This window comes from Artibeus jamaicensis, unplaced genomic scaffold (genome assembly GCF_021234435.1).
Source record: "Artibeus jamaicensis isolate MK-2021 breed Jamaican fruit bat unplaced genomic scaffold, CSHL_Jam_final scaffold_1019, whole genome shotgun sequence".
Lineage (NCBI taxonomy): Eukaryota > Metazoa > Chordata > Mammalia > Chiroptera > Phyllostomidae > Artibeus > Artibeus jamaicensis.
This window is the reverse complement of record NW_026522025.1, coordinates 15,895,484-15,908,956: the sequence shown is the minus strand read 5'-3', so window position 1 is coordinate 15,908,956 and position 13,473 is coordinate 15,895,484. Positions and strand designations below refer to the sequence as shown.

Genomic DNA, 13,473 nt, shown 5'->3' with positions numbered 1-13,473 from the left:
ATCATGAAATGGGCAAAGATGTTGAAAGAGTCTTAAAAAAAATTTACTGAAGCCAAATGCAGCCTCTCACAACAACCCCAGCTGGTACACTAATACAGATGGGTTCCTAGAACGCTCACCTATCAGAGGAAGCCTGTACTACAAGAGACTCACCCTCCAGAAGATAATTCAGGTTTGGTTTTTTTAGGTGTGTTTCCTATGTTATAGAAGCACACAACACAATGGCTGGTACATAACTATCTCAATGCAATAGTTGCTATTGTTATTGTTGAGATTATTGTCATCATCCATTAAACACACATTCAGTAAACAAGTGCTAAGTGTTGGGCACCATTTTAGACCTTGAAGACAGAGAGAAACAGATACCAGTCCCTGCCTATTGGATTTTGAGTTTTGAATGTTGGTCAAATGTAGTGCATTATGAAGGAAATACGGGGGTACATTTGGAAATGCTTCCTGGAGGACGAAACATTTTCACCGAGTGTTGAAAAATGAGTAGACACTGTCTCTGAGTAGACGATGCCATGGCAGGACAGTCCGGTTAGAGGAAACAGCAAGTGCAAAGGTGTAGCAGTAACAATGTTATGAGGAAATTGAAGAAAATCTGATAATCTCCATGCCAAAGGCAGTGGGGACTCTACACCTGGTGGGAACCCAGAGTGTACTGTCCACCTCTACGGCCGTTTCTTACCCTGCAGACAAAATTCCCTCTCACTTCCGCGGGGGCTCTCGCCAGCGGCAGTCAGGGCCGTCATCCACAGGACGTATCTCACTCCGGGCTGCAGGCCGTTCACTGGGTGTGAGTTTGGAGAGGCCCTATAGGGGATTTCTGAAAGGAAGATAAAGACAAAAAAAGAAAGCTACATATTAAAGGAAATATTTGAGTACGGGCTCTTACTCATTTTTGTTAATTCTTCATTTAATTAGAACGAGAAAAGCACGTATGTATTTTTAAATAGTCTTACGCCTGTGTAATTAAACAGGTGTAAGTAATTAATTAATACTTAATACTTTCGCAGGCCCTGGATATTGCCATCGATGGAGGCTTCACTTCTCAGCATATCAAAAGAATTAAATATTTTTCCTGTGGTAAAATCTTTCTTATCATTTTGCTTTGAAAGTATTTAGCATTTTTTTTGTTTCCTACAATGTTTCTGGCATTTACCAGGTATATTTGAGAACTCTTGGGGAGGAAATTAAATGTATAAATTGCTCTCAATGGAATTTTTAAGACAGTGAAGTTCAGCAATAAAACAGATATATAAGCAACATTTATTAATTCTAATTTTCTACTTTTTTTGGTAGGCTCTGAGTACTGGGCTTTGTGGGCTTAATATGACCATCTGCTAAAATTTCACATAAAATCTAAAATGTAGAGCAATGGTACTCAGGATTAGATTTATTTTGGCAGTTTAAGCCAAAATGATCAGTCCCTTATGTTCTTAACATCCTTGCATTTTCTCAGCACGGAAGATGTTGATTTCTGAGCACAATGCACTGATGCTGTTTTTCTCCAGAAACATGAGTGTCGGGGGCCTTTGGTGAAGAGGCAATCTTCCCCTCCGGTGATCTTCCGGGTGCAAGTTTGGAGTAGCCACGTGGTCAGGAACTATACAATTAAGGCTTCAGCAGAAGCAGCCCACCAGCTTGCTCAGCAGACTTGCACCTGTGCTGGTGATCAGCGTGGATGCCAGAAGCCAGCACCTTGTGCCTTGACATCATTCACTGGCTCTCAAACCCCAGTGCAAGTCAGGTGATGACCCTGTTTGCTCAAATTATTGATTTTTCCACAGCCAAATTATTGATATTTTTTATATTATTGAGTGGCTGCTCTGGACAAGGCACCAAGTGAACAAAGGCACAGTGTGCCTCAAGGAGTTCACCGTCTAGTGGAGAAAACAGACCCCTTACGCTTCCCATCCCTGCTTACTATGGGTGATCAGCAAGATGGAGCCCCGCAATCTTACATCCACTCCACCAAAAGGAACAGAGGTTGGGGCAGATTATGTAAGGGCTGTGAATATCGGAGCAACTTCTGTGTTTTACATCTTGTTGAGAAAAGTACCATGTGGAAAATCCCCAAGCCTACTCTGACCTGATGAAGTTGCTTACACAGGTGAAAGCTATGTGATTCAACTAAAAAAAAATCTCTGTTCTTATTCCTCTTTCAGGGGATTAAAAAGTTAACTTTGGAGCAACTTCCCGCTCATCCTGCTGCAACAAAGCATCAGCGAGCATCTGGGAGTCAACCGTCGCACTGTGTGAGGTATGCTTTCCTGAGCCCTGGGAGGGAAATGAGACAGATGCTGGAGCAGAAGAGAAGAAATGTGAATGGTGCGCGGGGCCAAAAAATTTATACATAGATTCACATACGCATATGTGTATCCAAAGAATAAAAATAGAAACTATGCAGGGAGAAGCAGTAAGGAGGATGACGCTGTCAGCAGTTTGGTTGGCAAAATAGGCTGAGTTGAGTAATGGGAGAAAGAAATCATGCAGGAAATACCGGTTCTGCTGCCTGGGTCTGGGCTGTGATCTCAGGCACAGATAAAGGGCCATTAACTCCTTGCCCCCCTGAAACTTTAGGCTCAGGGTGGTTAAAGGACAAGGGTGCCAGTTCAGGAGGACGTGGTAGTTGCCAATGTTCAGACCGGCAGTGGATGAGAAGGTCAAGTGGTATCAGGCAAAACAGCCACATTATTCTTGAAAATTAGTTTTTTCCCTAACAATCTACATTGGTTTAGCAAAATGTAGAGTTTTTATCTACAACAAATACTGTTTTTATTAAGAACCTACTGTATGCCTGACTGTATTGTAAGTACACTGGAGACACTGGTGAGCAAATTGCCATGGTGTCTATCCTCATGATGCTTAGAGTCTGTGGGCAACAACAGCCAAGGGGTAACAAAGCATAATGTGTGCACCCGTAGAGAATGCACTTGCCATTGGTGCACATGAGTATCAAAAAACTTGCAAAGGAGAGGCTGGGCACCAGAATCACCTGCGGAATGTATTAATAGGCACATGCCTTAGCCTATTTTCCTGCACAGGCAGGGCTAAGTGCACTCGGCATGTGCTGTCCATCTGGGCAGTGCCACAAGACACGTAAGACAGGGCCCCCCCTGCCACTCCCCATGGAACCCCACCTAGCATTTGCGGTGTGGGCCTCTTTCTCCTGATGTCTTTCTCCTTTAGCCTACTGCCCTCTATCGCTCTCTAGAAGCTGCACCTGTGAATCACCTGGGATTTCTGGTTGTCAAATGCAATAGCTAGTTGTCAGTCCTTCATTAGAGCAGTTACATCACTTTTGTGTAATTTTCTATCTCCTTGAACAGACTTTGAACTCTATGAAGACAAGGAATGGGTCTTATCCATCACTAAGTGCTTAATGAATAATAGGAAAATTTAATTTAAACCAGTATAAAATAGGACTTTGAATCTGAGCCTCCTCCCCTTGTGACATATTTTAAAACATCCTTATATAGACTTAGATTAATCAAATTTGTGGCAAACTAAAGTAGATTTTTCTTCTACATCTACAAGAGCAGCTTTAAGAACCAAATGACCATGTTAATCTGTCTGGTTGTAAATGGGCACCTTAGTTCAAACTCTTCCAAAGTGAAAATTGAGAAATGGAGGGGAGCAAATTCCACATGAAGAATTTAAAATGGCTCAGGAAGAGGTCAATAGATTTATCATCTTTTCAGATGTTTTTCAGAACTAACTTATCCTGTTGGGCCCAGTGGGAAGCAGTTCTGTTCAATAATACATTCTTTGTATTATTTTATTATTTTGTATCTTTTGTTTACCAATGGTGAATGTTAAGTGAATATTTGTGAGGTCTTGTAATGGAATACTAGACAGCTGTTAAACAGAATGAGGTGAATTTATATGGACCGATGTGGAAAGGTTTCCAGTATATATTATTAAGAAGTAAAAGCAGAGACTTCCGGCCAAGATGGAGGCATAGGTAGACACACTGTGCCTCCTCACACAACGAAAATAAGGACAAGAACAATTTAAAAACAAAAAAACAATCAGTACTGACAGAAAATTGAACTGTATGGAAGTCTGACAACCAAGGAGTTATAGTAGACACATTCATCCAGACCAGTAGGAGGGGCAGAGTTGGGCAGCCGAAATGGAGAGGGCTCAGGGCAGGGCCGCTGACAGACCCTGGGCACGCAAAGCGACAGCAGGTGGACCTAGTAAGATGGCGGATTGTGGAGGGGCGCAGCGCACAAGGCGGCTGGTGGACCAGGAAATCCCACATTCACACACAGATTAAGCCAGGTGAAACTGGGGAGCAGGACAGACCATGGAACCCAGGGTCCCAGCGCTGGGAAATAAAGCTTCAAACCACCAACTGAAAACACCTGTGGAGGTTAAGGTGCCAGGAGAGACTCCCAGCCTCACAGGAGAGTTTGCTGGAAAGACCCACAGGGACCCAGAATGTACACAAACCCACCCACCCAGGAATCAGCACCAGAAGGGCCCAATTTGCTTGTGGGCAGTGGGGGAAGTGACTGAAATCCAGCAGAGAGAGGAGCAAGCACCATTGTTCCCTCTCAGACCCCCTGCCCCACCTACAGGGTCAAAACCCAGTCACTGGGTTGCCCCACCCTGGTGAACAACACTTAAGGCTCCACCCCTACTATGTAACAGGTGCGTCAAGACAAAAAAAAAATGGCCCAAACAAAAAAATAGATCAAAGTTCCAGAAAAAATACAATTAAGCAATAAAGAGATAGCCAACCTATCAGATGCACAGTTCAAAACACTGGTAATCAGGATGCTCATAGAACTGATGGAGCTGAGTCAAAACATGTAAGAACAAATGAAGGCTACGCAAAGTGAAATAAAGCAAAACATATAGGGAACCAACAGAGATGGGAAGGAAACTGGGACTCAAATCAATGGAGTGGACCAGAAGAAAGCAAATAATGGCCAAACAGAAAAGAGTGAAGAAGCAAGAATTCAAAAAAAAATGAGGAGAGTCTTAGGAACCTCCAGGACATCTTTATAGGGGTATCCGAAGGAGAAGAGGAAGAGCAACAAGTGGAAAACTTATTTGAGCAAATAATAAAGGAAAACTTTCCCATTCTGGCAAAGGCAACAGACTTCCAGGAAGTCCAGGAAGCCCAGAGAGTCCCAAAGAAGTTGGACCCAAAGAGGAACACACCAAGGTACATCATAATTACTTTAGCCAAGATTAAAGATAAAGAGAGAATCTTAAAAGCAGCAAGACAAAATGAGAGAGTTATCTACAAAGGAGTTCCCATCAGACTGTCGGCTGATTTCTCAAAAAAGACCTTATAGGCAAGAAGGGGCTGGAAAGAAGTATTCCAAGTCATGAAAGGCAAGGACCTGCATCCAAGATTGCTCTATCCAGCAAAGCTTTCATTTAGAATGAAAGGGCAGATAAAGTGCTCCTCAGATAAGGTCAACTTAAAGGAGTTCATCATCACCCAGCCCTTATTATATGAAATGTTAAAGGGACTTATCTAGGAAAAATAAGATGAAAAACTTGTACAGTAAAATGATATCAAACTCACAATAATTAACAACCACACCTAAAACAAAACAATAACAAAAAAAACTAAGCAAACAACTAGAACAGGAACAGAACCACAGAAATGGAGATCACATGGAGGGTTAGCATCAGGGGAGTGGGAAGAGAAGAGGGGGGAAAAGGTACAGAGAATAAGTAGCATAGATGGTTGGTAGAAAATAGACAGGGGGAGAGTAAGAATAGTATGGGAAATGTAGAAGCCAAAGAACTTATAAGTGTGACACATGGACATGAACTAAAGGGGGGGAATGTGGGTGGGAGGGGGTGTGCAGGGTAGAGGGGAATGAAGGGTGGGAATGGGACAACTGTAATAGCATAATCAATAAAACATATTTAAAAAAGAAGTAAAAGCAAGGTGAAGATCAGAATACAGATAATTATTCCAAATATATGCTTGGATATGTATTAATTTTTTTCTGGATGAGCACACAAAGAACTGATAACAGCCTAAGTATAAATGAAGGGGCCATTTCAATTTTATGTCTTATCAAACTATTTCAATGTTTTTATTACATGCAGTATTATTTATGTAGTAAAAAAGTAACTAGCTTCAAAAGCCACAACGTGGAAAAGCAACACTGCAGGTCTTCTCAGGTCAACAGACAGGACCGACTCCTAAAGTTTCCCAGGTAGAATCAGTCTGCAGGCAGGACTCTAGCACCCACATCTCAGGGTGGCTTTGTTACCTTCTCCCTGACCCACTAGCTCTCGTGAAGGAACAAAAATGATGCTTCTTTATGATAAATTCTCCTGAGAAAAGCAATGATGCCTATGAAATAAAAAGAAGGGCAAGCCAGGAAAAAAAAAAGAAAACTCTGAATAAATCAAAGTTAGAACATCAAATCTGCCAAGCGCCTTGGAGCTACTATAAATGAGTGATCCACGAAGTCATTTGAGATAATGTTCCAGCCAGAATTTATTTTGATTGCTTTAGTCTTATAGAATAATTGTAGGTCATAAGGAGTTACTTAAACTATATTGTATTTTATCTATTTTGAGAAAAAATAATATACTATGATGATATATGCAAAGATGGGGACTCAAAAGTTCCCCAAATGCATTCCTTGCAAACCTCAAGGGTCTATATAGTTCTACTAAAGTATGTGCCTTTATTGCTTTTTGGAATGCTGTCTCCCCATGTAAGTAAGCTCCTTAAGGGCCTAATCCATTATTTTCATATCTTTGATTTGCTTGGCACATGACATGTATTCAATAACTGTGTGTATATGTTCAGATGTCTTTTATTTTCCTTTATTCGGTTAATTTCACCATATTTATTGAGCACCTCCTAAGCGCCAGGCATGGTTCCAGCCCTTTGTGTATAGGCACATGCATACACTTGTGCTCTCCTGGCATCTGAACAAGAAAGGCCCCACGGCATTTGCTTCTCACACATACCACAAAGTCGAGGTGGGGAACTGGAGTCCTGTTCTTTCCAGTATATCCTGTAATAGAGGATGCAGCCCATTTGTTCCTGGGCTGGAATTTCGTTCCATGAAATTAAAATGCTCCCCTTTTCCTCTGTGATGGCATTAATGTGGGGCCCACTCAGCGGTGCTGTAAAGTAGAATGCAGGAGGCTTTTGTCACCCTCCAAATCCAAGTCATTAAACTAAAGCAAAATTTGGCAAAAGTTCCCAAGACTTACCTTTGCACTTAGAGTTACCCCGGATGGAGCTGCATCCTCCTTGGTCCCCTGAGAGTGCATGCACACGGATTTCATAACAGATGTAGGGCTTTATGTTCTCTGCAAAGGAAAGGGAGTTCTTATACCATGTGAATCACTAAGGGAGCTGCTTTAAAATTTGATACAGAAGCATTCAAGGCATCTCTTGCCTCTTCTTAGTTTGAAGATGGTTCAAGTATAATTTGAACTGAGGTTAAAGGAATGACCTAAGCTACAAAATCTCGGCATCCTGTTTTCCATGGCTTCCACTCCTGGAAGCCACAGCTCTCATGTCCCAAGTTCGTCTCGTAATGAATAAATTAGCAAACCTGAGTTTTTTTTCCCAGGGTCATCATGTTTAAGGAAAAAAAAAAACTCTCCCAGTGCCAACAAGGATTTAAATATAACTACACAGACAACTTTTGAAACAAAACTCTTTCAAGAAAAATGCTTTGACTTCTACAAATAAATCATTTGCCTGTTACTAAAAAGCGAGGCTGGGATTTCGCAGGCATAGAACCTGAAAGGCCCTTCTAATTCCACAGAAGCTTATCAGGATCTGACAGGGCAGCTCTGGATGACACATCTGGGTGTTACAAACCAGGGTACACTCAGTGCAACCCAACCCATTGTTCCTTGTCCTCTACCTCTCCCCAGTGTGTCCTAGGTAGGCCTCAGATTCACCATAGCCTGGAACATTTGGAAGATATCTGGGAATGTTAGTGCTCCTTCCTAGTTTTTATTTTATTTTAAAAATATTTAAAAAATAATTTTAGAGAGAGAGGAAGGGGGAGGGAGAAAGAGAGAGGGAGAGACAGAGAAACATTGGTTGCCTCCCAAATGCACCCTGACCAGCAACAGAACTAGCCACAGTGATCAGACAAGAAAAAAAAATAAAAGGCATCCAAATTAGAAAAGAGGAGTTAAAACTATCATTATTTTCAGATGACATGATAGTGTATATAGAAAATCCTATAGGCTCTACCAGAAAACTGCCTGACCTAATAGTTGAACTAAGTGAAATGGAGACAAAGACATAGTCAGCTTAGTCTAATAATCCAAAGATTCTTCATGGGCATCATCCAGACCCCAAAGCTCCATGGGGAACATGGAATATGCACTCACATTTTATTTGCAAGGGGCAGGTGCCTGGGTGTTTTGCTACTAGTGGTGGAAGGTGCCAACCAACTGCTGTGCCCTGTAGCAGTTTGAGAGTTCCAAGTGAGTGCATCAAGCAAATGCTTTTGTTGCATTTTGCCGTGCAAAACATGAATTCAGGGTAGAAGCTTTGGGAATGGCTGTATCGGAAGTTATGGGCTTCTTCTTGTGGACAGCCTACTTTAGTGGAGGAGGGAAGGAAATGTGTCACCTTAACTCAGGTAACATATCCCTTTCCATAAATCATAAAGCCCTAGTAATCTTGTTCCCTGTTTCTGACCTTGAGGACTCCTGTTTTAGTGGCTAATTCTTATACAAACACCCCTTAATCATGTCTGCTCCCCACCCCAAAAGTTCTTCAGCTGTGCTGCCCAGTGGCTACAGCCCACGTTGTTAAAATTTTCATTTCTTTCTTCATTCTGGCCCCAACTACTGGCTCATTTTCTCGTACTCTCATGCATACATATATGCCTGGCAACCTTGGGCAGAGGCTCTGTTTTGATGTTTACAACTAATCTCTTAGGTGGACAGATATCTAATTTCACCTATTTAGAGAAGGCAAACACTAAATGATCAGTAACGTGGAAGAATCCTAGAGGAAGTACGAGGGAGCATGCTGAATGGGGACCCAAATAGTCTAGGTATGAGGCAAGGTTTTCTAGACATGGCGTTGTCTACATACTTGTAAAAGGAGTGGATCTGTATGGCCTGAACATTTTTATAGACAGAACAGGACTGACGATCGCTAGCCTAGGTCTCATCCACCTATAACCCTGGAGCTAGACTGTATCCTGGCCCATTCCAAACAACCCACTCTGCCCCCGCCAGAAGCTAAGGATGCAATGGCAGTGAGTCATATTACTGACCAGAGAGGGCCATTCTGAACTTATGATAACTGTGAATTGATTAATTTTTTAGGAGTTTATTTTCATAATATAACAGCAACACAAACTAACAGTTAACCAAGTATTTTCAAGTAGAAGAATAATTTTACTTCACCATTATATTGATCTTATGCAAATAAATATTTCTAAAATGCTTAAAAACATTTTAGTTTCCTAACTATAGAAAACATTCTCTTTTTTCATCAATTTTATGGCACTTGTATAGATTTATAAAGAGAGGGAATTATAGGGGCTATATGATTCAAACTATCCTGCAGGGGTAAATCCTAGTACAGTTTATAGCAAGCATTTGCAATTTTGTAGCAGTTCAGAGTGCACTACATGCCTTTTCCATGCACTGTTTCATCTGGTTTGGTGAGCATAACAGCCCTAAAGAAAAAATGGTTCTACTGCATCAACTCCAAGGACAATCAACTGTCCCATTAGAAACCATGACAGGCAAGGAAAGTTCTTTCTTCAAACAGAGCTGGCATCTGCCTCCTTATAACTTCCATGCAGAGGCCTCCAAAACAATAAAGTTTTAGCCTCCAAAACAATAAAGGACACTTAACTCTTTCTCAGGTAGACGCCAAAGCCAGCAACAGCCCCCAAACCACCCTGCCCCATCTGCAACTCTCGGTTTCCACATTGAAAGTCCAGAACCCCAGTGACTTGCTCACCTTCCTCTGCTGCTCACCAGGCTGCACTCCCTTGAGTGTAATGATTAAAACTGAACACAACCCACTAAACACTGGAGCAGCTACACTGTAAAAGGGGCACACAATTAAGGACCATCTCCTGTTATTATCATGGGGTGTGCTCTGTTTATTTCATCCGTGTAAATCTTATTTCCTTAAGCAGGGAGCTGGTATCCTGGACGGGTGCAATTGTTGTCAAGGTGTAATGATCGTATTATGGGATTTAGAGCTTGAAAACCTATTAAAGTCTTAGCTCTATGGCATAAAATAATCATGATCATGATGATAAGAGCTAAATTATCAAACACTTAAACTTGTTCAGCACTGTTCAAACATTAATATATTTTCTCTATATTAATTCAGTTAGTCCTCACGATAACATAGCCTCCATTTTACAGGTAAGGAAACTGAGGCACAGAGAAGTTAAACTAATTTGTCCTAGATTATGCAACCTCGTAAGGAACAGAGCCAGGACTCAAATTTAGATTGTCTGGTTGTAGAACCAGCACCTTTGTGAACTTAACACTTAAAAATGACTCTGCCTAAGTATTGTCCAGTCATGTTCAATATGCTCTCAGTCACCTGAATGGGAATAAAAGATTTCCTGGTATTCTCACCTATATCATGGGAATGGTAACTCTTGCCGCACATGCTTTTTCTGAGACTTAAACAAACTCTCAAATGTCAGGGGCCCATCTCACTGACTGGTTACCACTTAGCTCTCAGCCATGCTCGTCTGGTTTAAGCATTCACTTCTGGTGTAATGGCACCGTGTCAGGCACATGCATTCTCTATATATACCAGAGCTTCCAGTCAACCAGATGGCCTTCTATGGCTGCAGTGGTGTATTCTGAGGTGCTGTCCTGAAGGCCCCTAGGTCATCACTGTCCCTTTCTCACATAGCCAGGTGTAATGGAAGGCAGGGTTTGGGGTTCCTACCTGCAGTTTTCTCAAACAAATGTGAATTGAGTAACCTCCCAAAGGGTGGTAAACAATTAAGTACCTGAAATCAAAGTGGACACATTGTGAGGGGGAGTCCGTAGCCAGTTCAGAGGGGTCCGCACGCCACCCCCCGGATGCAGCTCCCTCCATTCCACCACATACTCTTGAACAGTGGAGGTAGCTTTCCCAGGAGGCTCCCATGTCACCATAATGCTGTCCGTGCCCTCTGAGTTTGCAGACACCTGGCCAGGAGCCAACAACCCTTTACAGGGGAAAATGAGGGGGAACGAAAACAAAAATCACTGTAAGTGAAGATTTAAAACACAGCAAATCCTAGCAACGCTTTAAGAAGGACCAATTTCTCTTGAAGCTCTTCAAGTTCACAGGTTTAAGTTCATCCTACTTCTCAGGTCTGGCAGAACTGGCATTATCACCTTGGAGAAGGACCCTGTGCAGGGGTGTCTGTAGAATTAATTTCCCTTCATCTTCCATTTCACTTTCCATTTCCAATGGTACTGGCTCTGGTTAATGTAACATGCATCCTCCCAATCCACCTCATATGTTTGTTTAGACATATATGTATCCTTGAAAATAAGTGTTGCTTTGTGCTTGTGAGTTGTTATTTCGTAAACTGTATTGAGAGCAGATCTAATGCTTTTTCTAACTCTTTTTATTCACTCAACATGTATCTGGGATGTATCCATCCTGCTGCTCCTATCTGTAAATTTAGCTTAGTCTGTTAGACTGCTGCCTCAACCCTTTCTTTGTCCAGTCTCCAAGTGACAAGCAGGAGGTTCCCTCCAGCTCTTTACTAATGAAGACAAACAACGGGTGCTGTAATTTAACATAAATTCCTAACTGGTCAGGTCATGGCGGGCACTCATGCCCAAGACCTCTACTTCTTAAGGGAAAGTTTTTTAAGCAAGCCCTGTCCGTTGTTCTTATGCATCTAGATTAACATACCCTTGAGGGGCCAGAAGTAAGACCCAGCAGTAATGCATAACCACCCTTAAGAAATCATAGTCTTCTAATCCAACCCCTGCTTTGCTGTCTCCCACCTTCATGTGATCTCCCTTATGTCCTCTCTTTCATTTCAAATGATAAAAGAGACTGCAAAGCTGTTATTCACCAGAGCATTTGAGATCTTTATGCCCAGCATACGTCATCATTTTCTCTCAAACTCATAAAAATTATCTATGGGTTTGGACCTTCTTACATCAACATAAACACAAACATGTCCTCACATGTGCCTGTGTGGGAGTGTCTCTGGAATCACATGGCTCACTAAATACGGCCAAGCGGATCGCTAAAATAGCCTATCAGTTGCACTCCAACAAGAAAAGCTTTGAGAGATTTCATTTTCCTCCCAACACTGGTATTTTCTGACTTTCTAATTTTTGCCAATCTGGTCCATGCGAAGTGGTACTTAATGGTGGTTTTATTTTCGTTTCCCGATTTCTTGTCGGATTGACTTCTCTTCATGCATTACTAATCATCTGACTTTTTCCTCTTATGTGAACGGCCTATTCATATACTTTGCTAATTTTTTCTGGGTTTCCTGTCTTCTCTCTGATTTGCAGAAACAGCTTTTATACTCTAGATCTTAATCAGGGAGAAATAGCTTTTATATTCTAGATCTTAATCATCCATCAGTCTTCAACTCTAAAAATACCTTGTGCCAGTCTTTCAACTTTATGATGTGTTTGCTGCACATAAATACTTTGATGCATACCTATGGTTTGAGCATTTTGACTCTTGTTTATGAAATCCTTCCATTCCAGGGTCACCAAGATACTCAACCACATTTTCTCCTATTGACTTTTGGTTTCACCTTTCACATTCAAGTTTTTTTCCAAATCTAGCTGAAAGGTTGTTTTTATTTTTAAGGGAATCAATTTTATTATTTTTTCCATACTGTGAGCCAATTTTTTCAAATCTGATACCATTCCTAACATACACCAAGTTCTATATATTGTTGGGTCTCTGTCAGGTCAGCTTCCTCACCAGAACATGTGGTTTATATTACAGGTTTTGTGATGTCTGAGTATTTGGTTGGTAAACTACCCTTCTCATTTTGTCCTCCTTTTTTTCAAAATGTTCTTGGTTATTCATTTAACCTTATTCTTCCATGCAGCTTTTAGAATTAGTTTATCTGAGTCCCCCCAAATTCTAGCTGTTTTTTTTTTTACTGGATTTAAGTTAAATATATTGTTTAATTCAGGAAAAATCGATGCTGTTACAATGCAAAATTGTTCCATTCATAAATATGCTGTTTCATTGAAATTATTGAGTTCCCCTTTTATATTTTCTAAGGGAGTTTTTAAAATTTCTCCTTAAAATTTTCATGCATTTTTGTTAGATTAATTCTTAGACATGTTATACTTTTAGTTTGCTTTATAAGTGGCATCTTCTACTTTTTAAAAAGAACTTATTTACTTATATTTTTAGAGAGAGGGGAAGGAAGGGAGAAAAGGAGGGAGAGAAACATCAATGTGAGAGAGAAACATCAAGAGTGATAATGTGATCAAGGGAGAGTGCGATTGCCTCTCTCACTC

At 41.2% G+C, this 13,473-nt stretch overlaps 1 protein-coding gene across 4 annotated transcripts in view; it reads right to left on the bottom strand.

Moving 5' to 3' along the window:
- IL12RB2 (interleukin 12 receptor subunit beta 2) overlaps window positions 1–13,473 on the bottom strand; it is a 76,914-nt gene that overhangs the window by 14,990 nt on the left and 48,451 nt on the right. For 3 of the 4 annotated variants that reach the window (XR_008389703.1, XM_053655489.1, XM_037164867.2), the window contains exons 10-13: window positions 10,980–11,180; window positions 7,219–7,317; window positions 6,970–7,128; window positions 692–829 (exon numbers count right to left, since the gene is read on the bottom strand). Coding sequence is in view for 3 of the 4 variants with exons in the window: in XM_053655489.1 (XP_053511464.1) it covers window positions 692–829; window positions 6,970–7,128; window positions 7,219–7,317; window positions 10,980–11,180 (597 nt within the window). In the remaining variant the exon portion in view is untranslated. The remainder of the gene's footprint in view (window positions 1–691; window positions 830–6,969; window positions 7,129–7,218; window positions 7,318–10,979; window positions 11,181–13,473) is intronic. The other variant, XM_053655490.1, reaches the window with a different exon arrangement.